The 26029-nt window shown below is 47.2% G+C and overlaps 1 protein-coding gene across 4 annotated transcripts in view; it reads left to right on the top strand.

Annotated features, from left to right (window-relative positions):
* Nucleotides 1-25757, top strand: part of MARF1 (meiosis regulator and mRNA stability factor 1) — a 39619-nt gene extending 13862 nt beyond the window's left edge. For 3 of the 4 annotated variants that reach the window (XM_055561440.1, XM_055561442.1, XM_055561439.1), the window contains exons 9-27: nt 118-275; nt 364-522; nt 1835-1997; nt 2683-2861; nt 4274-4354; nt 6568-6804; nt 6933-7052; nt 7943-8121; nt 9516-9736; nt 10452-10594; nt 10761-10894; nt 11986-12188; nt 12681-12908; nt 16170-16400; nt 18306-18518; nt 19498-19558; nt 19645-19770; nt 21061-21231; nt 23160-25757. In XM_055561440.1, coding sequence (XP_055417415.1) covers nt 118-275; nt 364-522; nt 1835-1997; nt 2683-2861; nt 4274-4354; nt 6568-6804; nt 6933-7052; nt 7943-8121; nt 9516-9736; nt 10452-10594; nt 10761-10894; nt 11986-12188; nt 12681-12908; nt 16170-16400; nt 18306-18518; nt 19498-19558; nt 19645-19770; nt 21061-21231; nt 23160-23404 — 3252 coding nt within the window. In that variant the 3' untranslated portion in view covers nt 23405-25757. The remainder of the gene's footprint in view (nt 1-117; nt 276-363; nt 523-1834; nt 1998-2682; nt 2862-4273; nt 4355-6567; nt 6805-6932; nt 7053-7942; nt 8122-9515; nt 9737-10451; nt 10595-10760; nt 10895-11985; nt 12189-12680; nt 12909-16169; nt 16401-18305; nt 18519-19497; nt 19559-19644; nt 19771-21060; nt 21232-23159) is intronic. The other variant, XM_055561441.1, reaches the window with a different exon arrangement.
* Nucleotides 25758-26029: the final 272 nt, after the last annotated feature.

Genomic DNA, 26029 nt, shown 5'->3' with positions numbered 1-26029 from the left:
ACTGTTTTTGTTATCCTATATTTTCAAGGCTGTTTGAAGTCAGGTGTTTCCTGTACGAGGTCTGACACATCTTGGAGACTTTAACTATTAAACTCCCTTGCTCTTGTCTCTCTTAAGGAGCTGTGCCGCCTGGAGTCAAAGACTGGCACTCGAAGCAGTGAGCCCCAGCAAGGCCACCTGCGGCCGGGGGCGCCTCCTCACAGAAGCTCATGTGCCGCAGCGCCCGCACCTAAAGCCCCAGGGTTGGCAGAATCTGTTTACAAAACCAATCCCAAGTAGGTCCCGCTACTCTCCCTCACAGCTGCTTGTTTTGCTGTGAAGGGCAGCACGTGACCGCCTGCCTGCACTGTTTCCCTCCACCAGGAAAGAGAGCCTCGGCGCCCGCAGTGCCACCAGTTCTCCTGTGGAGAAGAAAGAGAAGGAGGAGACTCTGTTCCAAGTGAGTTACCCGTCTGCTTTTAGCAAGTTGATCGCATCCAGGCAAGTGAGTCCCCTGCTCACGGCTCAGCCTTGGTCTTCTCGGTGAGTGGGTCTTGATCCGTGGAGTGGTTGTATGCAGTAGAAGGGCTTATGAAGTAATCTGTTTATTCAACAGAATTCAAGCAGTACAGAAGTGCGTAATTATAAGAGAAACCTTAGTACTACGTATAAAATAGGTAACTAATGAGAACCTACCGTACAGCACAAGGAACTCTACTTGATGCTCTTGGTGACCCAAACGGGAAGGAATCCAAAAGAAGAAGGGACAGCTGACCTTGCTGCACAGTAGAAACTTAACACAACATCGTAACGCAACCTTCTCCAGTAAAAATTTAGAGTAAAAATTTTACAAATTGAAAATGTTTGAGCCATAAATAGTAATAAAAATAAAAGAGAAAGCTTCCACCTCTCTTCTACCAGTTCCCTTTTCTTCGGGTAGCATTTGGGGGCATTGCTTCTTGCCTTTCTCCATCCTCCATGTGGGAATCTTGGTAAGCTGAGGTCAGAGAAGCCTGTCCTGGAGTCCTTGGCCAGTGATGGGGGCACATTAAGATGTCTTTACTACGCCCTTATCACTTCATCAGGCTGAGAAAGAGGCCTAAACTGACATGCATTCGTTCTTTTTATTCATAGGGTAATTATTGGAAGCTGTTTGGGAAACGAAGGTCTCTGTAAACCACTGTAACCATCTGTGTAACTCCTTATTTAAGCTTTCTGAATTTACTCTGAGTAATTCTGAAAGCTCGGAAAACAGGAGGAGCCGTGAGGCCATGTTCGGTCTCATGAGCTCCCGCTAGCATTGTATTTATTCTGCTGGGATGGTGAAAACTCACTGTTGAAAGCGACTTTGAACCTGTAAAATGGCGTCTACAAATTGATGTGAAAGTTTTCCTCCCAGGGGGAAAAGCCACAACATATGAGCAAGAATATCTGGCTTTTTCAGAGCTGAGGAGAGGGTAAATGGCTGACATTAATATCACAGGCTGATTTCCTAAGAATAAATACCCAAAGTGGAAAATGAACTCATCAGCCTTGCCTGTAATTTCTTCCTGTAGCTTTAACTAATCCAACAAAAGAATGTTTGATGATAAGTAAAATTGTTGTTGTTGTTGTTAATCAGGGTGTCAACAGATAGTACTTCTGACAATGAGTCCAGTCAGTGTGATGTTTTAAGAAATAGCACATTTGAGAACCAAACTGTATTTCGGAAAAAAGTTTTTAACATAGTTTCAAGCAAAATCTAAATGACATAAACTGAATAAATAGAATAACAGTTTTAAGACATTTCTAAACAGTTGTTAGGCCTCACTCCATATGTTTTAAGCAGGAATCTGTCTCCAAACCTCTTTAACAGAGCATCCCCGCTTGCTTTCAACGCTGCACATTCGAGCGTTGGTGCCGACTGCCCAGACCCATTCGCTCATGGTGTTGACGTCCAGATCAGCAACCTGGACTACAGGTTGTCCCGGAAGGAGCTGCAGCAGCTCATGCAGGAAGCATTTTCTAGGCACGGCAAGGTAACCTTTCACTCTCTCTCCTCCCTTTGTTCTGCCCCTTGCTGCATTTCAGGATGAGCGCACTTGACACACCACACATAACCACAGGCAGGCTGTAAGTGTTGCTTCACGAGTTTGAACACCTTCTTTTTTTACTTGGGTCTCCTTGTGCTGGTGCTGTGTGTTCAGTTTTTAGGACGCAGCCCCAGAGAGCGAGAAGCCTGGCAGAGACATACTTGTGGTCCCGGGCAGGGATTTAGTGGGTCTTTGGAAAATAAAACACTGATGGATTTTAGTTAGCTCCAGCTGCTAAAATACAGAAACAGGATTCTAGAATGATGTTGGCTGTTTTTGTTTGTTCATCTTACAGTGTCTGATTCAGTTTTTAGTTGCAGGTTGCTAAAAAATGCTCCTTTTGCTGGTTCTTAAACTGGCTCTGCCTCAGTTTTGGCAGGATCTGGAGAAGACCCGGTGTGTCTTGGCGAGCTCTATGTGCCAGAGCACAGGCCAGCCAGGCTGGTGTCACATTCCTGAAGGTCACCCATCCTAGCTTGCTTCCGTTGTGGTCGGCGGAAGTGCGGTGTTCAGACAGGTTCCCTCACAGCAGCACTGATGTCCACAAGCGAATTCCTTAGGGATTGACCTTCAGTTTCAAGAGGACACGGTTCTGGCAGATCGGCATTCTGTTTTCTTTTTACTACTGCAGGTGAAGAGTGTTGAGCTCAGCCCCCACACAGATTATCAACTCAAAGCTGTGGTTCAGATGGAGAACTTACAAGAAGCTATTGGTGCGGTGAATAGCCTCCACAGATACAAAATTGGCAGCAAGAAAATCCTGGTCTCACTTGCCACAGGAGCTGCTAATAAATCACTCTCTTTACTGAGGTAAAGAACAAGCCGTTTGTTTCAAAAATGTTATTTTTGGCCCAGAAACAATTTTGGAAATAATAAAAATAGATTTTATCCCATCCCCAACCCTCTTGTAATACTCACATATGCAGTAATGCTTTTCCCCCATTCTCTTGATAGAGTTAGAAATAAGGTAGAAGTTAGTAATAAGCTAACTAGAATAATTTACTCTTGTTCAAGTCATTAATCAAAGATGAATCTCAGCTTAATCTTGGCCGGCATTTAAGAGTAAAATAATATGCTACATATCCAGAACAGGTTCTAAAAATAGTGGACCTCTACAGCAAAAGTTTATAAGCCTAGAAAGTCTGGAATACTACCTTCCAATTTTAATAGAAGGTAGATTTATCTATAAGGGGTAAATCTACAAAGCTCTATGCTCTTAACTTGGAGGTACATCTTCAAAGTCGAATCGACACCCAGCCCCATACATCTACATTATAATTAGATTAATCTTAGGAGTCTGGTGATGGTTTTATTCATGATACGCTTTTGACGTAGAGCACTGTTTAAGTTTTAGGTGTACAGCATAATGATTTGTGCACCAGTAACAATATACCTTTGTCAGCCAATTATACTTCAAAAAAACAAGCAAACTCACATAAAAAAGTGATTAGCTTTGTAGTTACTAGAGGTGGGGAGTGGGGAGTAATTGAATGAAGGTGATCAAAAGGTACAAACTTCCAGTTATAAGATAACCCAAGTACTAGGAATGTAATGTACAACATGGTTAATACCGTTAACACTGCCGTCGTGCATGGAAGTTGTTAGAGTATATCAAAAGAGTTCTCATCACAAGGGGGAACGTTATTTTTCTTTTATTTTGTATCTGGATGAGGTGATGGATGTTCACTTAACTGATTGTGGTAATCATTTCACGACGTAGACAAGTCAAAGCTTCACCATTATTTTAAGTTATTTTTTAATTTTGTCGAATAAAAATAATACTCATTGAAGAAAATTTGGAAATTTTAGGAACATAAAAGAGGCTGGGGACAGAAGAATAATCCATAATCCTATGGCTCAGAGCCAGTCACTCTTAAGTGTATTCAGTTGTATATCTTCAGCTGTGGGGAGTCCTCTCGCATCTCTCTGGTAGAACTACACTGTGGCAGGAGACTGGCTCATCTGCCCTTTGCTTTCTGATACACAGGTGTGGAAATCTCTGCTTGAGTCTGATAAAAGTCCCAGTGTATGATTAAATATTCTTTAATTGCTGTGTTCCTAAAGTCCATTCTTTTAAGTTTTTCTGGAAGCTCAAACTCTGAGAATAAATGAGTGTATTTATTTTGTGTATACATTGTGTTAATGAACTCTTGTTTTTAAAAACAATTTGGAACAGAGAGGAAGACATCTGTTCTCTAATGGGCTAACCGTTTTTCTTGCAGTGCAGAAACAATGTCCATTCTCCAGGATGCTCCTGCCTGTTGTCTGCCTCTTTTTAAATTTACAGATATCTATGAAAAAAAGTAAGTGAGGGTTGTTGCTTTCATTGATCTAGCCAATGCTGATGGGTGACTTACACTGGTAGCAACTCTTAGGGAGCCAGGGGAGGAAGTAAGACCAAGGCAGTTGTGTTCAGATTGAAAGTCCAGTTTTAAAAACACATATTTTAAAAACGTCTTTTATTTTTAGTAAATTTAGACCTCAGTCCCTAAAGCTGTACTTGTATGTTTTCCACTTGGCTGATTTGTTCTGTTATTCATTGAGTGAACGTTTTCAGGCACCTTCTAGACTGTAAGCTCTGGGACAGCAGGCACTGGATCAGACGTAATACTGAGTCTTCGGTACTCAGCGCTCAGCAGACAGCAAATCCCAGTGGAACGAAAGGCTCTGGAGGGTGCAGAGCTGGGAAGACAGCCCATTTTTTGGGGTGAGGGGTGTGTGTCTGGAAGGGAAAAAGACAGTCACCATTTATTGTATAGAACAAAGAAAACCGTCCTTACAAAGGAGAAAATGCCTTGAGGTTACAGAGGGTGCAAGGAACCAGGAGCTTGGCCATGATTGATCGCATGGGTAGTGGGAGCCACTGAAAGGTCAGAGAAAGGACGGGGAGGGGAGGTGTGGTGGGAAGGCTTCAGGCAGGGATGGTGTCTGAGCTGGAGTGAACGGAACTGGGGGAGAAGGGGACACGGAACGTGGGGACCAGTCCCGGCTCTAAGCAGACACTGTCAGAACGGGAACCAGACCCCACAGAAGTGTCAGGTGCCCGTGAAATAGGGCTTAGTAACTAGTTTTATGTAGCAGGCAAGGTGGAAAGTAGAGGTCAGTTTGATTCTGAGTTTTTTGCCCCAGATGACTGAGGGAAAGGTTATATGGTTAAGCTGGAATAGAAAAGAAAGAAAGCTTGTTTAGGAGGTATAGTAAGTTTTTAATCTTGGCTTTGAGCATCTGAGTTTTAGGGAGCAATTGGAATGTCTGGGAAGAGAGTTCAGGGGTCTTCTACACATGTAGAGTCTCCTTCAAGAAAGAAGTCAGCTCTGAAGATACGGCAGTTGTTTGCCTAAAGATGATCTTGGAAGTCCTGGGAACAGATCAGTTCAGAGGAATGGGAGAAGAGCCAGAGAGAGGGCAGAACTGGGTGGAATGCCACTAGGGCCTGGAAGCCAGCGGGAACCCAGAGGCCAGAGTGCTCTCAGGGGAGTTGGGAGCTGAGAAAGTGGTGTGAGGTTTGGAGCGGAGGAGGAGGCAACCTGTGGTGACTTGGAAGCTGACACCAGAGAGTCCTATGGAGAAAATCCTGGAGGGAACAGGGTGGCAGATTGGATGGTGAAACAGCAGAGGCGGCTCTCGAGAGACCAGCTGTTTCCATTTCAGAGGAGATGCAAGAGCTCCAGACTGAGAGAGCACAGAGGAGACCGGGTTTCTGTGGACGGGGCAGTGTGGGGTGTGGGGACCAGACTTAAGACTGGCGTTTGCAGGGAGATCTGAGCATGTAGACAGGGCACTGGGAGGGACCATTAGAGCAGATAACATTGAACAAGCACTTACTGTGTGCTAAGCACTCTGCATATATAGCATGTGTCATCCCCATATCCACTTTATGATGTAGGGATTGTCACCCCGTTTAACAGACGGGCAAACTGAGGGGTAGGTTCAGTGTATAACTTGACTAAGGTCTTACAGGTAGAATCAGGATTTGAACTCAATCTGTCTGCCTTCAGATCCTGCGCCTTTGTGTTCCAGGTGTGAAAGGCACAAGTCAAGAGTGGTGACTGGGGAGTCCAGTCTAGTGTAGATCAGGAGACTGAAGCATAGTGGACGTGAGGAGTAGCTGGAAAGGGGAATACCTCTGAGGGAGGGGAGCAGAGATGGTGAGAGGTAATAGGGATTTGGAACTGAAGCGGAGGCCAAGTTGACAGGGGTTACAGCAGATAGTTTTCCATCTCAGAAATTTCGGTGAGGCATTTACAGAGACTGTGGGGCCGGAGGGCATATACCAAATAATACATATAATCAGTGTAATGGGCAGTGGGCCCGGGATGATTGCAAGGAGTGCTGAGTGTTACTGGTTTGATGGTGAATGAATTTATAGTAGAATTATCCCAGTTTTACTTTTCGAAGAGACAGGGATCCATTCTTGGTTACAGAGCTTTATCTAAACAGGTCACGCATTTCTCTACAACTGAAGAAAAATATTCTCTTTAACTCAGCATCTCTCTCTCTTTTTCCTTGTTTCTAGGTTTGGACACAGGTTGAATGTGTCAGATCTGTATAAACTAACAGACACAGTTGCAATCCGTGAACAAGGAAATGGCAGGCTGGTGTGTCTCTTACCCAGCAGTCAGGCCCGCCAGAGCCCCTTGGGGTCTTCCCAGTCTCACGACGGCTCCTCAACAAACTGCAGCCCTATTATATTTGAAGAGTTAGAATACCACGAGCCTGTCTGCAGGCAGCACTGTCCCAACAAGGATTTCAGGTATGTTACCCATTTCCTTTGAAAAACAATCATTCTGGAAAAGGTCGTGGCGCATCTGTTAGAGTTACCTTGGGAACATCTTAGACCACTGAGAAATGTCAGCTCTCTGTTTCTGTTCTCTTCCGCAGTGAACATGAATTCGATCCAGACTCTTACAAGATTCCTTTTGTGATTCTCTCTCTGAAGACGTTTGCGCCCCAGGTCCATAGTCTTCTGCAGACACACGAGGGCACCGTGCCTTTATTAAGGTGACTGTCAAAGCCATTGCGATGCCTTCGTTCTCCTCTTTCCAGAAAGTCTGCCCTCTGCCTGGGCCTCTCCCCGAGCACGCACTGTACCAGGCTGCAGCCTGGTGTTTTTAGCTACCACTTGTAGTCAAAGTGTATCTAACATGGGATTCATTCACTTGATGTTTCAACAAGAACATTTCATGTTTGTGCTGAATTTTAGAAACATCAGCATGCGTGGGGCAGATTCTCCTCCACAGAGAAGAGCTGGTTGGAAGTGCTGTGCACAAGTACTGTGAGAGTGCACAGTCCCAAATAGTTGTAGATTTCAACATTTAAGGGAGAAAAGTATCCTTCACTAGTCTGTTTAACCACATCATGGGCCACGTGGTAGGCTTAAGAGAGGGGCCAACGTGGTAGCAAGTTGCTGTAAAGTCACTGAACCAATATGTTTAGAGGAGCTTGAGCTTGGAACCTGGTTACCTTACTTTTAACCCCCTCTGCCTGGTGGCTCAGAGGGTAAAGTGTCTGCCTGCAATGCAGGAGACCCGGGTTCCATCCCTGGGTCAGAAAGATCTCCTGGAGAAGGAAATGGCAACCCAGTCCAGTATTCTTGCCTGGAGAATCCCATGGACAGAGGAGCCTGGTGGGCTACAGTCCATGGGGTCGCAAAGAGTCGGACACGACTGAGCGACTTCGCTTTCGCTTTCGCTAGAAAACTTAATGGAATTTTTGGTACCAAAGAGAGACAGTGATCACTTCTCTAGGATTTCATTTGAACTTTCAAAGCCAGACCATGGGCATCTTAGCAGAAATTACTTATTAATGGATGTGTTAAGAGCAGCTGTCTGTTTGCCAGGTGCTCTGTTTTTTCATTATTTTAATTAACCTTTTCCCCTGCCCCACTTCAGTTTTCCAGATTGTTATGCTGCAGAGTTTGGTGAACTGGAAATAGTGCAGGAAAACCGAGGCGGGGGCGTCCCCTTGGAACACCTCATCACCTGCGTGCCAGGCGTGAACATCGCCACCGCACAGAATGGCGTCAAAGTAGTTAAGTGGATTCACAACAAGCCCCCGCCTCCAAACACAGGTAGGTTTCAGTGTTTGGTCCTTTGAAGCCATGGTCTACTGCAGTACAGGCTGCTGGCCTTTCTCTCAAATAGCAGCACTGTTTGCCCCTCATAAAGCAGCATGGTTGTCTCCTTTGATCTTTTAAAAACTCCAAAGTGCTGACGGTTTGGCAGAACTAGACTTTGGAAAGTACCAGCATAAATTATTTTTTTAAAAACTTTTTCTTAAACCCAGATTCCACAGTTACAAATCTCTAGTTATCTAATTTTGTAAAGCTTGTTTGGCTTGCCTTTTAAAAATCGTTTCAGATCTTTGAAGGAATTTTCTCTGAATATTTACTCCAGCAATTTATTCTGATCGATGTTTTTGACTTTGATCAATGCAAAAATAGATTTAACTCTTTCAGTGTCAGGGACCAGGACCTTTGATCTGGGAGATGCATGAGATTCTGGGCTTCAGCGACCTCTGAGCTGCAGGTGTCTGATCCTGTTACCTGAGCACAGCACTGTTACCTTGGCCTCCCAGACTTCCTCCTCGTCAGCTCCCACCTTCCCCTGCCCCTTCCTGTAGAAAGAAAGGTCAGGATAACGAAGGAGCTGTTTGTACCGGAGCCTCTCCCAGCCTTGCCCCTCAGACGTACACCCTCCAGGTCCCCGTGTTATGCTGTCTCCTTTGTCCGTTCTCCTGTGTCATTAGCCCACTAGTCCCTTATAAGGGCTTCCATCTGATTATTTATACTTTTGTAAATAAAATAATCAGTGTCTTAATTATATGAACATTCAAGATAAATTTGAAAACCTGTTTCTTAGTTTTATCTCATGCTAGTTCTGCATCATTGCTTTCCATGGTTATCTGGGCAACATTTGCAGCCCCTCTCTGGGTTAATTAGGCTCTTCTGGGCTACCTGCTTAACAACCATTTATAATTTTGTTTCTATGGAAAAGTATGCTAGTGAGGACATCACAAATGGTTCTGTGACATACAACCATTTAAGCTTTAAACTTCCTCTATATCTACTCTTCCCTTTTTTTTTTAACTGAAACTAATTTATTTGGAATCCCCATTTTTTTCTCCGAAGCTAAATTTATTTTTAATTGAAGGAGAATTGCTTCACAGTGTTGTGTTGGCCTTCGCCATACTACTCTTCTCTCTTTTAAATTCTCACTGCATTGAAGCACGCTTCACTTTGGCGACTTGACTTCCAGAAGCAGTGGGAAAGCATTCTCCAGTCTGTAAAGAAGTTGGGTTATCCTGTGGGTTGTATAGGACCAGAGTTCAGCAGCGGGTGGCCTTCTACGTTTGTCATTATTGCGTTCACACGGGGAGCGCGGGGTTAGTTATTTCTCTTTCTGCTGCTGCAGTCATGCTTTATGTCTTTTGCATGTTCCTGTTTTCTCTCCAAATATGTATTAGACCCTTGGCTTCTGCGTTCTAAAAGTCCTGTGGGTAACCCCCAGCTGATCCAGTTCAGTAGAGAAGTGATTGATCTATTGAAGAACCAACCATCCTGTGTCATACCGATTAGCAACTTCATCCCCTCTTACCACCATCATTTTGCAAAGCAGTGCCGGGTATCGGACTATGGGTATTCCAAGCTGATCGAATTGTTAGAAGCAGTGCCTCATGTGTTGCAGGTAAGGAGTGCTGAGAGTTCATTTGTTTAACAGTGGAAATGTCCCTCTGTGGCTTTGACTCTCTCTGCCAAAGAAACAGGGTAGCTGGTGACTTAATTCCTCAGAAGTCAGAGCAGAGCATCCCGTAAAAACTTCTTTATACATGTGTGTGTCTTCTCAGTTGTTCAGAAAGCTGTGAGTTTCCAACTAAAAGGAACTCTTAAGTGCACTGAGGAGTACTTTCCTTCTCACCTCTGTAGACTGCCCTCCTTCCTCCTAGCACAGTCCTCTCTAACTCTTCCATAGGAGCTGCTGTAACACGGGCTTACTTTCCTCATGAAGGAGTTCAAGACCAGTTATTGGACTGGAACCTGACAGAGCTTCCTAAGGAGTCTTTGCCTATTAACCTACAGTGTGATAATCGCTTCCCACTTGTAAACATGGCCTGCAAAATTTGAGCTGTCTTTTAGAGACAAAATCAGTTGCCCAGGCTGATAACATGTGACTGTTCAGGAAAGAGTATGCGAGGAAAAAAAAGGGATCCCAGGCACGTGAGCAGTTGTTCATTCTGACACCCACACTTCGTTTATCTACCTGTGTTTCAAAGTGCAGATATCGTACAGAAGGATTTGTACCCTGAGGGCGGTAACAGGAGAGAGAGCCCAAGCCATCAAAAAGAGAGTCAGGCTCTGCCAAGGTCTTAGGAGCGTAAATAACCCAAGCGTCTGGTTTGCAGATTCTTGGAATGGGCTCCAAACGTCTGCTGACCCTTACCCACAGAGCCCAGGTGAAGCGCTTTACTCAGGATCTACTGAAACTTCTCAAATCCCAAGCCAGCAAACAAGTCATTGTGAAAGAATTCGCACAGGCTTATCATTGGTGAGTTGAGAAAAAAATAAAAACAAATATTTTAAGACACTTGTTCTTCCGAATTTAAGAATAATGATCTAAGTTTTCCATTCAGCATTCTTTGGGAAAAACTTAAAAAGTGATTTTGGCAAGTACTGCTTCTCATTCTTCACCCATCTCCATGATTAAAACCTAGGTGTTTCTCAAAGGACTGGGATGTCACTGAATATGGTGTTTGTGAGTTGATTGATATCATATCAGAGATCCCAGACACCACCATCTGCTTGTCCCAACAAGATAGTGAAGCAATGATTTGTATCCCCAGAAGAGGTACGTGCCTTACCGTTGCTGGAAGGAGGTTGTCTGGCCCGGTGGTTACTGTGACAGGGGGCCACGCAGGGATGTGCTCGCCCCCTGTGGCTCCTGGAGATGCCGTGGGAAGTGCAGCGTGAACTCGGCACTGCCAGCCGGTGCATCCTAGCTGCTTCAGACTAGGGGAAGGCTCTTGTTGAGAAGAAAAGCAGGCTGTTTTTTCCGAATTCACTCTAAGGGAAAAGGAAGCATAACCAGCACTTTTTAAAAATGTCTCCTTTAGCCTGTCTGTGGCTGCTTCTGCTGTAATTACCCACCTGAGTCAGCTACCTGGCTGTTGCTTGTCTGATTTTTCACTCTTTTAAGATGTTTTCCTCTGCACACCTGAGAAGGAAAAAAGACACAAATGAATGTTTCATCTTTCACATTTTGCTAGTTCCAGCTGAGGTCTGAAATGGGAACTAAGAAAAATTAAATCTATGTACAGTCATGTTCTTCCACGCATGTTGATGTGTGGAACATTCTTAAACTATGCTCTTGCAGGACGCTGAAGTCCATGAAGTCATAGTGTTTCAAAGCTAAAATGACTGGTCATTATTTCTAGAATCCTCATTTAAAATTTAATAGAAACATACATCTAAATGTTTCCCCCCTGTATTTTTGTTAAACTTTTAGTACCTGTTGCTGCTAGCAGTTTTAACTGAAGAGCAGCTGAATAAACAAAGCACATGAATATCCAGAAGTGTGATTTAATAAAATAATTTCTAGATTACAAAAGTACAGAGATATGTATGTGTGTCATGTTCATATATATGGAATGGGTCTGGGGAGGTGAAGGGGCTAGAGAGATTATTTCTAGCTTGTGAGATGAAGTCACATAGGTGTGTATGTGTGCGTGTGTGTGTCATGGCTTCCTGGTGTTCTGCCCTAGATCAAGTTTGAAAGCCATTTGGAAAGAGAGAAGAGTATGTTTTAGGTTGTGTTTGGAAGGTAAAGATGGTATCTCTTATAGTCCTAGTGCATAGGACTAACTGCACTAATGATGAGAATACAAATGGGTCAAAGATAATTGTGGTTTATGGGTTTTTTGTTTTGTTTTGTTTTTTAAGAACGTACTCAGGATGAAATAGAAAGGACAAAACAGTTCTCCAAAGATGTTGTGGATTTGCTGCGGCATCAACCCCATTTCCGGATGCCCTTTAATAAGTTTATCCCCTCTTACCATCACCACTTTGGCCGGCAGTGCAAACTTGCATACTATGGTTTTACCAAACTACTTGAACTTTTTGAAGCCATACCTGATATTTTACAAGTAAGTGAAGAAATTCTATTTTTCAGAACAATATGGGGAGAATAAAGGAAAATCTAGGCCTTTTTGCCTTGGAAGTGGGAGTTACAAAAAAGGATGAAAATTTGCACAACTGAGCATGCACACTTGTTTTGGCTGCGACATGCAGCGTGTGGGATCTTAGTTCCCCAGCCAGGGATCACACTCACATTCCCTGCTTGGAAAGTGTGGTGTCTTAACCTCTGGACTACTGAGAAAGTCCCTGCTATCACCCATTTTTGACCTGCACAGTGCTTAAAAATTTTTTGTGTGTGATAAAACACATTACCTGTCTGCCTGTTTTTAAGTGTACAGTTCAGCAGTGTTAGATATCCTCATGTGCAACCAATTTCCTGAACTTTCTAACCTTGCAAAACTGAAACTGGACAGAAGTGCTTCTTAGTTCTTAATTGTATATGTTTTCATGCCAGTTTATCCCATGAACATTCTCCCTTTCCTCCTCCTGTGTTTTCCAAGGTATTGGAATGTGGAGAAGAGAAGATCCTCACTTTGACAGAGGTTGAACGATTCAAAGCTCTAGCTGCCCAGTTCGTTAAACTCCTTCGGTCCCAAAAAGATAACTGCCTTATGATGACAGATCTGCTTAAGGAATATGCTAAGACTTTTGGTTACACATTTCGTCTCCAAGACTACGATGTCAGTTCAGTTTCAGCATTAACACAGAAACTCTGCCATGTCGTAAAGGTAACGGGATTATTTTCTTTCACAGAGTGAGGTTTGTGGTGGTATACTCCTCATTAGGATAGCTGCATATGATTTAGTGTTTTGGTATTTACACCTTGCGCTGCTCACCGCTGTTGTGCAACACGTTCTGTGTTGTTAATACCTTATTCGGTCATAAGAGATGACTTGGGTTTGGCGGGTGAGATTTTGGGGATTGCCTTTGTGGGTCTATTAGCAGCCTCCCCAAAGTAACATCTGTGAACCGACGCAGTCGCCTGTTTATCCCAGGGTGTTTATTCTCAGATGTCTCAGTCCTGCTGACCTGAAGTTGGATCCTTCTACACAGATCTTTGTCTACAGAGTTTTGGGGAGACTGAAATTACAGCTCTCTTCTTTCCAGGTTCTTTTTTTTTTTTAAGATCCATCTCCCTGTTGGCTTTTTTTTTTTTTTTTTCTTTTTAATATTTATTGGGAGTATAGTTTTGCTTTCCAGTGTGTGTTACTTGATGTTCTATAGCACTTCCTTCTGAACTTACGGAGTAGATTTAGGAGCAGTCTGGGGCTCAGAGTTGCCTTGGGTGCTGGTGAGGCTGAATTGGAGAGGGTGGCTGCCTCTTCCTCCCCGGCCTGCACTGCGTCAACCCTCCAGCCCTGGGCAGAGCGGCCGGACGGTTTGCAGGCTGCCCCTGTCACAGAACCAAGATAACTCACTGCAGGGAGGAAGAAATGGAAGGAAAACGTGGGGAGTGGTGGCCGCCCCAGTCACAGCTGTGGGAGGAGTCTGTTTCTGTGCTGGGTAGTTAGAGGAGGAAGACCCTTCACGGGAGGCAGGGAGGCAGCAGCTGAGAACAGAAAGGACTCTGGAGGGGGGCATGGCCAAGGCCAAGGAGGAGGGGCGGCTGGCAGCACCTCTCCCAAGAGAGGGCGGGTGCAGCAGGACTCCTGCGAGCTTGGGGCCAGCCTGAGTGCAGGCAGGTCGACGTGCTGCCAGCCGGAGCAGTGGCAGCGTCAGGGTGGCATGAGACGGAAGCCACGTGGAGTGGGCTGAGCAACGAGGAGGCACAAAATCGGCAGCAGATAACTGGCAGCTTTTTGGCGTGTTTGCCTGTGATGGAGAAGAGTGCGAGACCACGGTATTGAGCAAGCCAATGAGAACTCAGGGGCAGGTCTTCTTTCCAGTCTGGGAGGCTTGGCGTGTTTGAGAGCTGCCACAGAGGAGCTGCCTGAGAGAGACGGACTTAGGAGAGAAGGGGTGAGGGGGTGAGGGTCCCGAGGAGGCCAGAATTGTGGGTGTTGGCATTCCGTGGAGGGAGGCATAGGTCTGAGGTTAGTATTTTGACAGAAGGGAAAAGGGGTGGGGCAGCTGCAGATAGGGGTGAGTTTGGTGTGTGTCACCAGGCCAAGGAGGGAGTTCCCTTAGAGCTGTTCTCTGTTACGTGCAAGGTGAGCGCAGCCGCTTAGGGGGAGAAGGTTCAAGGTGGGCTCTTGCCAAAGGGGTGCAATGAAAAGGCCTAGGGACAAAGCAGTGTAGAGTACTGACAAGAATGTTAATGAGGCAATGGCCCATCAGTGCCAAGATGGATGAAAGGGCAAAGTGAAGCAAGGTGAGGGCTCCTGAACCAGGACGAAATAGGAGTCTGTGCTGGCAGAGCTGAAGAAGCGTCAGAGTTCAGCATTCACATTGCCTTCCTGTCTCCCACCCCAGTGTTGGCTCTAGCCTCCCTGCCCTTGGGTGCAGGATGCGTGTGTGTGTGGTGGGCAGGGTGGTTGAATGAGTGATTCTGGAAGTGGGCAGTGATAAGGTCTCCAGTGTGGCCTGGGTTGGGGTCTGGAGTAGAACAGAGTAGAAAAGTATGTCTTTGGAGATGAGAACATGGAGAAACTGAAAGCCCTGGTGTGAGACGGGCCCCCGGGCGTGCGTTTGCTCAGGATGATGGCAGTGGTGGTCTTTAGTGGACCAAAGACCCTAAGCCATGACCACCGACCGTGATGAAGGAGGGCCAGCAGCTGGGGCGTTGGGGTGGCGTGGTGAAGCAGCAGCTCCAGTGCCGCCCCGGCTGCACTCGGTGGTCTCCTGGGGGCTTCTGAGACATGCCGAGGCCTCTGCGATTCTTAGAGATGAGGCCAGGTGTGTTTTGAGCCTTGGCATTTTTGATAAGCTCACTAGGTGATTCCAGGGTGTACCCTAGGTCAGGAATCTTCAATAATGATCTGGGCAGATAATCGAAGAAGATGCCTCAGAGTCCCCTGGACTTGGATCTGTTGATTGATTAAACCCCAGGTCTGTGGAGGCAATCTGCAGTTCTGAATCTGAATCCGTAACCACAGTAGTGGAGTCAGAGTCCACCCACCAGCCTCCTGTCCCATCTCTGGGTGGGCGTCGGCACCAGAGACGCACTGGTATTGGACTGGCTCGTCAAGTGCTGCCCCCATGCTCTGCCTCTGAGGGACCAATGCCCCTGCTCTTGACCATGGTGCTGGCTGGAAATCAGCTAAAGGGGGAAACCGCCAGCATGGTGGGCAGTGGTTCACCTACCCGTGCTTGAGCAGTGTGCATCCTGGAGCTCTGCGTGTTTACACTTCAGGTGTGACTCACGTCACAGACTCGCCCCTGACCAAGGCCTGCAGGTCTCAGTCACCAAATGCCTATTTCTTCACGTGCTGTTTGGTCCCCAAATGATAACCTGTTTCTCTCTCACAAGGTTTCCCTCCCTCTGCAGTGAACCAGTTAAACCCTTTATCTCCTTCAGAATCTGAAAAAAAAATTGTGAACTAGACATACAGTCAGACGTGACAGCACCAGCTGTTTTTCATTCCTGATGGACTAGAGGGATGCTGCTTGCCTTTGGGCAGAGAAGGCCTCCTGTGACCTCCTGTGTCCGGTCCCTGGGACATACCCTTGGGGGCGAGTCAAGTGCAGAGCAGCTCTGTGGAGGGTCACTGCAGCCTCACCACCCCCTGCTCCCTGAGAACACCAACCCTTAGTCCATAAGCTGTGCCAGTGGACGTCAGCGGGCTGGTCTCTTCCTGGAGGAGTGGTGGTGTCCATGGGTGTTTCTGATCATGGACTAGCGGGGCAGGAGAGAAAAGTTCTGCAGTTGCTCCATAGTGTTGGTCTGGGGTCCCCGAGAACTTGCAGCAAACCCATTCACTGTACTTCAGTTTTGCAGAAAAACGGATCTTCCTCTGATGGTCTCACTTGCCAGTCTGAAACTAGATGAACAGGGTGTGACTCGGGCCATCTCTCGAGTCCTGAAGAGGGTGCATTCTTGTTTCCCCCAGGTTGCTGATATGGAATCTGGCAAACAGATTCAGCTGATCAACCGCAAGTCTCTGCGTGCTCTCACTGCCCAGCTGCTGGTGTTGTTGATGTCTTGGGAGGGAACCACCCACCTTTCTGTCGATGAGCTCAAGAGACACTATGAAAGCACCCACAGCACTCCTCTCAACCCCTGTGAATATGGGTTCATGACCTTGACCGAACTTCTGAAGAGTCTGCCTTACTTAGTTGAGGTATGAATGGTAATGATTCTGGAACTACCGTAATGAAAATCACTCTCTCGGGTATCTCTCGATCACAGAATGGTCCAGATTAGGCTGATTGGTCGTTTTACAGATGAGCAGAGGCCTTGGCAGGGGCAGGCACCCTGCCCAAGCAAGTGACAAGCCGGGACGAGAGCCCCGGCCTCTGGCTCCTTGGACTGAGGTGCCTTTTTCCTCTGCTGGGCTGGATGCTGGCGCTGCCACCACTTTCTGAATTAGGCGGCTCACGTGATGCTTCAAGTCACTTAGCAGTCAGATGCAGGTCGGAAAGGAAGGTTGACTGGATGGTCACCAGGTCGTCACTGATTTCCTAGGAGAAATAAGTAAAATCCCAGTAAAAAGATCAAATTTACTCCAGATTTTTAAGAAGTTAAAACTTAGACCAATTAACACAAATTTTTTTAGACTGAAGATCACTGAAATTTTACTACTGACAAAAGGCACCAGGGGGACTTCCCCGTCAGTCCAGTGGTTAGGGCTCTGAGCTTCCACTGCTGGGGGTGTGGTCAGGAAAAGTACGATCCTTGCGTGCCCCACCGTATGGCCAAAAAAAAACCCAAAACCCCAAAGGCACCAGAACTAGATGGGTTAAGAACTGAGTTTCAGCTCACCTAAAGAATAAATAACTCTAACTTTTTAAAAACCTCTTCTAGGTCACCTGGAAAAAAAAAAAAAAGGAAGCACACCACTTCTATTATGAACCTGAAGTAACTTTAATACCAGAAACCTAATATAGTCCCCCCCAAAGAAATTGATTCTAGCTAGGATATTAACTAAATCAGCAATGTAAGAAAATGATTGTTACCGTATAGCCATGTGATTGATAATTAAATAATTTAAAAGCTCTCTCCTTGGGCAAACATTAATCAGCTCCCTTGACCACCTTCTAGACCATACCTTGTCCTTGGTATTCTTCCTTGATGGGCCCGCTAGCCCAGTTGGGAGAGGACTTCCTGCCATTGTTGTTTGATCATCCTCGCCTGCCTTCTGCAAGGTTTCTGTTAGGTCAGTTTAACAAGAACTCCGCCTGCTCTGGGTGTCCCTCTCCTCAGCCCCCATGGCTGTAAACCCACACTCTGGTGAGTTTCCCATCTGGAAAGGACACCTAGGCTTCCTGGGTGGCGCTCGTGGTAAAGAATCAGCCTTCCCGTTCAGGAAGGGCAAGAGAGGTGGGTTCAGTTCCTGGGTCAGGAAGATCCCTAGAGTAGGAAATGGCAACCCGCTCTTGCCTGCAGAATTCCATGGACAGAGGAGCCTGGCGGGCCACAGTCCAAGGGGTCACAGAAGAGTTGGATGCTGAGCACACACATCAGAACAAGTATGAACTAGTACATGAACACTAGTTGTACGACGTTTCAGGACAAAAGGCGTCCTGTGGCCAGCTAAGGCTAGGAAAGATCCCTTCTCTCAGGGATCTCCAGGGAGGGCATGTTAAAGACTTATGTAAAGAGATTTATTTACTTTCTTGAGGACAGAAGAGTTTTGTGCTTTTGTTGTTGAAAGGACGCTGAAGTCGTCGCCCGCATCCCAGTGTCCCTGGGGAGATGAGGGTCGGTGGCCTCAGTCCCCACTGCTGCCGCGCTGTTCACCTGCGGGTCAGCTCTCCCTCTTCACTGCCTCCTTTCACTGAGTTTACCAGTTTCCTTGCTTTCTGACACACCATTTCTTCAGACATCTACTGCCGGAGACCTGCAGACAGAATTAGAGTTGCTCAAGGCTGTAGTCCTCTCTTGGAGGACGTCCTTGAATCCCTGGCTTATGACCCATTTTCAAATTTCACTTGGCGTCTCTCTTCACTCTTAGAGACCCACTCTCCCAGGAGGCAGGACCCGTCACTCTGGAAGTTTCTAATACTGCTGTTTTCTCCTGGACCAGGTTTTTACTAATGACAAGACAGAGGAGTGTGTGAAGCTAACAAGTCTGTATTTGTTTGCCAAGAACGTTCGGTCTTTGCTTCATACTTACCACTACCAGCAGCTTTTCCTTCATGAATTTTCCATGGCCTATAGCAAGTATGTGGGAGAAACACTGCAGCCCAAGACATATGGCTTCAGTAGTGTGGAGGAGCTGTTGGGAGCCATCCCACAGGTGGGCGTTTTCTGAGTTTCTTGAAGGGTGGCCTCTGTTGGACAGAATGAAAAGGCAGGCATTTTGAACCAGTCCTTTCAAAACATACATACTGTTGGCCAAAAAAGAAAAAGAATTATTTTAGCGTTTCTTCTTCATCCTGCAAACCTTTGCTACATTCATCGGAGGAGGACCAGGCATGGGGATCCCAGAGCAGAGTCCTCAGGACGTTCAGAAGCTGATTAACCACGTGATGAAGAGGGGCGGGGGCGGGCACTGTGAGCAGGCGCAGGGCAATGAGAAGTGGGGGGGGCAGTGGGTGCCTCACCACTCAGTTACGCGGGCGGGGACTCCGTGGGGAGAGCAGAGGAGCCTAGGGGTGCTGTCCGTGGAGGAGTGGAGAGAACCAGGAGGGGAAGGAGCCTGGCATTTGAAGTGGGAAAGGACACGAGGCCGGGACAGCAGGAGAGCCGAGGTGAGGGGCTTGGTGGCAGCAGCGTGTGAGGGGAGTGCTGGGAGCCCCGGCCACTGCTGTGAGGGGAGTGCTGGGAGCCCCGGCCACTGCTGCCCTTTCTTGGCAGAGGCGGCGGCAGCATGATTAGGTAGGGGCCTTTGTTTTAGGTTTAGTGAGCTTTAGCTTGAGAGGCATGAGGGAGCCATTCATTCTTTTTAAGGCGAACATAGTATCTGGAAAAGCTGGTGAGAGCTCCCGCATGAGAACCAACTTCATTTATATACCAGAGCTGGTATTTGGGAGGTGACATCTTTAAGAACCTTAAGGAGTGAAACCAAGTCTCATGATTTCTAAGACTACACAGCTTTTTATAAAGGGTGTGTGTCTCCATCCTCTGTTGTTTTAAAACAAAGTGTCGAAAAATTTTCTGTGGCATTAATTTACTTTTAAATCCTAGTATGTTTAAGTATGTTACCAGACGTATAATTTTAGGGTTTATTTCCTCTCCTTTTCCACTTCATAACCAGTAATATGTCTTGTGTGCAGGTGGTCTGGATAAAAGGACATGGTCATAAGAGAATTGTAGTGTTAAAAAATGACATGAAAAGTAAGTCCGCCCCATCCCTGCCCCCCCTTCACAGGCCCCAGGTCTGTCACCTGCTCCCCCTCTGACGGGTGTTTTCTGTCCTCCAGGTCGCGTGAATTCACTCGGTCCTTCCCCTGCCAGTCACGAGACCCAGCCCTCAGCTCCCGAGCGCATCCTGGAGGTGCCCGAGTCTCCCCCGGCCTCGGAACTCAGACTCGGAGTGGGTGGCGACGGTGAGAGAGGGAAAACCAAGGCTGGTGGCGCTGCCAGGACACGGCTTGGGGGGAGTCAGAGTGGGTCAGGAAAGGACGACAGCAGGTCGTCTTCATTCTTTAACGGGACGTGTTGGTACATTTTCCAAAGGAGTCTGGCGTTTGGTTAATAACAGAGAAAAAAACTGGCCTGCATTTGATGGTTGACCAGTTAAGGTTCTTGAAGGCTGTTGGGAGCCCCTGTTACAACAGTATGGCAGCCCTGTTCAGGTGTTAAAGAAAAGCGATCCTGACGCTTGTTGAAATACTTGAAGACAGTTGCAGTGGGATCAACTCTGCTGCCCTCTGAAAGGGAGATGGAGCTTAGCTCTGCAGGCAAGGAGCAGAGCCAGGGCATCAGTGACTGAAAACACTCAAGAGAAGATGTCTGGCTCGGGGCATTCCGGCCGACCTGAGAGGGTTCTTAGACCTCAAAGGTTGGGGGTGGGGTGGGATGAGGAGCTTGATGAGATATCGGGGGTGAGGGGATTCCTCTAAACTGACTTCCCAAGGTTCTTGCCAAGAGTGGCCAGGGCAAGGGCACTGAAAGCTGCGGTCAAGGGCTGGTGGGGAAGGGGGCTGCGGGCCCGACCCCTGACTGCAGGCGTGTCGGGGAGTCTTGATCGCAGGACTTCCCTGCGCAAGAGTTGACAGGAATGCACTAGTGCAACTGAAGAGCGCCGTCAAGGCACCCCGACTCTATGTGGCCCTCTCGGTGTACAAGATAGGGATCAGCTCCCTTGACTTCTGCGCCCATTGCCAGTTTATCTTAGGGCTCTGCAAGTCGTTTTAAGTAGTTACAGGCGCTGCTGTGCTCTGTGTTGATCGGGTGATCGGCTCTGCAGCGTCTTACAAGTCTACAAAGCACGTCGTCTCGGGCTGTCAGCACAGGCTTCAGCAGTCACCTCCATCCTAACCAAGAACTGAAATTCCAGAAGCAGTAGCTTACCTGAGAGCACGCAGCGAGGCAGCGACAGAACTGGGACCCGAGCCCTCTAATCCTGACATGTGCTCCCTTCAAGGACTTGCTATGGGTTTTTAAATTGTCCTTTGCTGTTCATAACACAAATCGGGCGATCCTGGCTGCAGCATTTTCACTTACTAGAGAGAGGACTCAGACCTTTCTGTTAGCGGGTTGTTTTTTTTTTTAAAAACCTTGCGTTCTTGAGTACGTCCTGACTTCAGGGAGTCAGGGAGAAGGCGCGCCTCGGGCAATGCTGTGGCTGCCTGGTCCTGAGCAGACCTCCTCCCGTTCCCACCCGCCTCCCCCAGGGCCCCATCCTGCGGAGCAGGAGCTGCTGCGCCTGACGGACGACTCCCCGGTGGACCTCCTGTGTGCGCCCGTCCCCTCCTGCCTGCCGTCCCCGCAGCTGAGGCCAGATCCCGTCGTTCTCCAGGCTGCCGATCTCATCTGGTTTGAGGAGCACCCTCAGGAGCCTTCAGGTGGGAGACGCTGCGTCCCTGGGGGAGTGGGTTCTCGTGGCTTTAGTCAGACAGCAGACACTTCACGCCAAGACGTTAACTGTGTGGTGGACGTAGGGAGCCACTCTACCTTTGCAGGCACAAAAATACCTGTGAGGATTACTCAGACCCTTCTCCTGTCAGCTTTCCTGCAGGGCTGGGCTCACAGCCTGAGGTGCTGGCGAAGCAGCAGGCCAGGGCACGACAGCGGTCTTGAGGGCACTGCAACTGTGCTCAGGCAGGGAGCCCACGGAGCAGCACGTGGGGGCCGCCTCGGCTGTGCTCCCCACTTTGTAAAGTGCAGCAGCTCCAGGGGCAACCCCTACCTGTCACCAGACATGAGCTAAAGGTCTCAGAGGGTCCTGGGGCTCCAGGGGGCTGTGAATAGGGGAGGGACAGGGCATCTGCATCTTGAACCCCAGCTTGTGCTGCAGGCAGGGCTGGCCTGGGCCCCAGGGTGCCAGGCCAGGAAGGGGCAGAGCCAGGACTGGAGCCCCAGCCTCTCGTCTTCGTGCCGTATCGCCACCCACCGAGAGGCCAGCCCGCCTGCCGTGTCGAGGGGGGCCTTTCCCCGTTGCCTCCTCTGCTGTGACGGGTCCTTCCCTGCTCTGCTGACACTGCTGTCCAGGGGATGACCCTGCTGCTGACCACAGGCCTCAGTCTTACCAGCCTCGGGCCCCGTCACCCAGAGAAAGAACCTGAAAGAGGCTGTTTGTCTGGAAGATGAGAGGGGGACCTGAGCCTCCCTGGCTGCTGGGTAGACCTGGGCTGTGGCAACAGCAGAGGTGGTATCCCTACAAGCCTAGACTTGATAGGAAATTGAGGGTAGCTCTTTCGTGGGTGTAGCTTTGGTGTTTAGTACACTCGTTTAGTGTACGAGTTCAGCCATCCTCGTGTGATGGGGAGAGAAATAATCTCGAGTGGCGTTGACAGGTCTGTCCATTTTTCCCCCGAGAGTGTCAGCCTGAGAGCTGCGCTGAGGCTCTGCGTGCCTGCCGTCACTTTGGGCCTCTGTGAGCCTTCGGTGTGGGAGCCCCTCGCACACGCAGTGGGAGCCTGAAGTACAGGACACATCTCTTCCAAGTGATGTGGCTCTGTCCACACAGCAGGCTAATCATTGGCATTTGTGGTTCAACCAGAGAAAGATAGTCTTTGGGCACTGCAGGAAAAGTGGGCTGCTTCTCTTCCTGGAGTTTAAAAAATACACATTTGTGTATTTATTGGGCTGCGTCGGGTCTGAGCCACAGCACGCTGGATCTTCGCTGCATCGTGCGGGATCCTTCATGCGGCGCCCGGCCTCCAGCTGCAGTGCATGGGCTCAGAGCTCCATGGCGCGTGAGGTCCCAGTTCCCCGACCAGGGGTCAGACCTGCGTCCCTTGCAGTGCCAGGTGGATTCTCAACCACTGGACCCCCAGGGACGTCCCTCTTCCTGGATTTCTGAGGGTATTTCTGACTCCGTGTGGTTCTTCCTTAGCTTTGCCTGCCCGTGTGCCTCCCTCCCCCACCTTAGATCCCTTAGGAGCAGGGGAATGAGCCAGGGCTCCCTGGTACCAGGGCCCTTCTGGTCTGGAAGTCTTTAGGTCACATGTGGCTTTCTGGGTCCTTCACTACCTGACAGAGAATGAATGGGCAGAGAAAGCAGAAAAAAGTGTTTTTAAACCACGGATGGCCCATTGATTTGTAACCCAAAATGACGGTCTCTGAAGTTTTGTAATTCAAGAAAGAGCAGAGACGCAATTTTTAAACACCTGACTTATGTGATACCTGGTATTGGCCGCAGAGCTAATGTGTAAATTAGACCATGTGTGTGACGATTGGGGATTAATTTTTTGAGAAATGAGAGGAATTGAAAACCAACACTGCTGGCAGGCCCTAGAACTGAATATGTTTTGCTTTCCTGTGTTTACAGAAATTATGATTTTAAACCAAGAAGAGAAAATTGAAATTCCAGTACCAATAAAGAATGAAAACCTGCCCCCTGATCCCAGCTCACCTGGTGTCTCGGCAGCTGTCCCGGCGCCTCCCAGCCCCTCCTCAGAAACCCCAGAGTCGCTGCTCAGCAAGGACCCCATGGAAAGCCCAGCCAAAAAGCAACCCAAAAATAGAGTAAAATTGGCAGCCAACTTTTCCTTTGCACCTATAACCAAGCTTTGAGTCTCGTTTGAACATAGAATTAGGATGGGAAAACACTGTCTGATTCTGCACACAAAAGCAGGTTGAAAAAAACACAACCTTTTCTGTTTTCCCCCTAGAAGCCAGTTATTTCATCTTTAAACATGTTCCGTACGTTTTGTTTCTTTTACATTGAACGCAGCTTTAAGCTGAAGTTTTTCTTTCTTTTCTTTTTCTCCCCCACTTGTTTGTGGGAAAAAAAAAAAAAAGTCCTGGCATTTGTTAAAGAATCCTTAATATATTTTAACAAATTTTTCTTAATTATTATGAAGTATAATGAATGGTGTTCTGTAAGAAGACAGCAGGAAGAACTCAGCTCGAAGGAAGTGGTCTTAACTTCCATCAAGCAACGCCAGTGGTAAAATCTTAGATGTAGCATAACGTAGTCTCTAAGCCTGTGTTTACTGATGTGTTCAGACAGTATTAATCAAATGCACGAGATGTGATGAAGCAAAAGTCTGTTCGGTGGTCCTGCGCGATCACTCACTGGAGAAGGGTGGGCAAGGCAGGAGGAGTGTATGTCCTGGTTGGATGTGAAGGCTCCTGGCTTCCATGTGACTTGTAAGCGTGCCTTGTTTTTTTTATTTAACTATGTCTGTAGTTGACAAATGTGGCTTCATCTCAAATTTTTTAAAATGTTTCCACTTTGGGGTTCCATTGAGCTTTCTAGAAAGTCAAAGATGTTTTAAGCTTCCCTTTTATGTTAAGTTCCAGTTTGACATGGATTAGGTTAAGGAAAAGAAGATGGTCTTGGTGTCATGAATTTAAAGTCAGCATTTGAATTCCAACACACATTATTGTGTGTCGAGAGGCAGCGTTGGGAAGAGAGTCTGATTTTCTAGAATATGCATCAAATGCATAAATTACAAATCAGAGGTGAGGAGGGAGGTGCCTTTGACAGGAACGGTATCGATGCTCTTTCCCTTAGGAAGAGGCAGAAATTCTATCTGTACATAGGAAGGCCAAGGTTGATCAACTTAACCTTGTATTCGTAATTTTAAAGCTGGTTTTGATGGTTGGGAAGCTTTGTATGCGTGTCTGTGTGTTTGCATCTGTTAACTCAGTGTCTTTTAATAGCATCTGCTTTTACTGTTACTTCTCGCTGTTGGAAGCACGTTTGGGTTTGTTTGGTTTTTTGGTGTCTGATGTCGGCATTTATGGAACGCCAGCCTTTGAGGGAGCACTGCCCTGTGGAGGGACCTTCGCCTTGAGGTGGCCGAGGCGTCCGGTGACTGGCGGCCTCTTACGCCTCCTGGAGAAACCTGACATTTACAATGGGTTGTATTTGTTAGGCAAAAAGGCGGATTCATTCATAGAGCAGGAAAAAACCTGTTGGCATAAGGTCTTCCACTAGTTAGATGGTTTCTTTTGGGGAAATGATTCTATTTTGTAACTTCTAGAAAGCCAGAAAATGGGCTCTGATTTCATAGCCAGCATTTTGATAAAATGCCACAAAATAAGGGCTATTGAGAGATTTTTTACAAGTAAGATTTTTTGTTCCCCAAATCTTTTCAATGAAGCCAACGATTGCCAGTTCTCAGCACACAGCCCCGACCAAGATGGAGCGGCCCTGGGAAAGCCTTGTAGGCGTCGTGGCGCTCAGTCTTCCCGAAGGCATGCCCTCTACAGACATAGTGTGACAGTCAGTAAAATGCAGAGGTGCACTTTTTTTTAGAAAGCTTTTAAACATTATGATAAAGATGGTGTTGAGAACATCAGTGGCCTTATTCTAAGATTTTGTAAGGCTGAATTTGCACATGTGGACTTTAGTTTTGTTTGAAGGTAGAGAAAGTGGACTTTAAAAAATGCCCGAGGCACCATTACAAGTCACTTGGAAAAGCCTCAAAGAGCAGCTTCTTTGGGCACCAGACAAAGAAGAGACTGGAGTTGTGTGCTGTCGTGTGGGTGTGGTCAAACCGTTCACTGAAGTCGCCAGGAGCCTGGGACGCGTGCATGACTCTTAACAGTCACCGTTTGAAGATGTGCAAAGCTCATGGTGTCTGTAATGTGCTCCACAATGGCCAGTCCAGTTGCTATCTATTTTTTTATCTAGAGGCTTAATTGATGTGACAGAATGACGTATGAAAATTAAGACGATGAAATACTTTATTTCTGGGTGGAAAGAATATATCAGATTTATCTGTTTAAAAAAAAAAGACAAGTTATCACCAAAACCCCCTTTCCCATCTTGCACTGTTTGTTTTGAATTGATTTTGGGGGAAGAGATGTTTTTCTCAACTGTCTACTTTGTTTGAACACTTCTTTTGTGGTTCAAGTGCTGTTTTGTGTGTTGGGACCAAACAGTTGTCAATAAACTTTAAAAGCAAGCATCACACTTGAGTTCCCCAAGTGAGTGTTCTGTTCGTTTGGGGGTGGGGGATTGTCCCTCAGTTCCATCAGCTTCTCATCCCTTCTGGGAATCTGTGGGGTGGGAAGCAGATGGTTCTGACGTCGTGGAGCCCCTTTGAATGTGGCATCCGGCCCCAACAGGTGGCTGGACTATTGGCACTTTGTGGTCAGGACCCTCCGGAGTTTCCAGCCTTGCTCCAGCTTATAATCATGTGAGGAAAACACAATAATCACAAAATACTCGCTGGTTATAAAACT

This window comes from Bubalus kerabau, chromosome 23 (assembly GCF_029407905.1).
Source record: "Bubalus kerabau isolate K-KA32 ecotype Philippines breed swamp buffalo chromosome 23, PCC_UOA_SB_1v2, whole genome shotgun sequence".
Lineage (NCBI taxonomy): Eukaryota > Metazoa > Chordata > Mammalia > Artiodactyla > Bovidae > Bubalus > Bubalus kerabau.
This window is presented reverse-complemented; position numbering and strand designations above follow the sequence as displayed.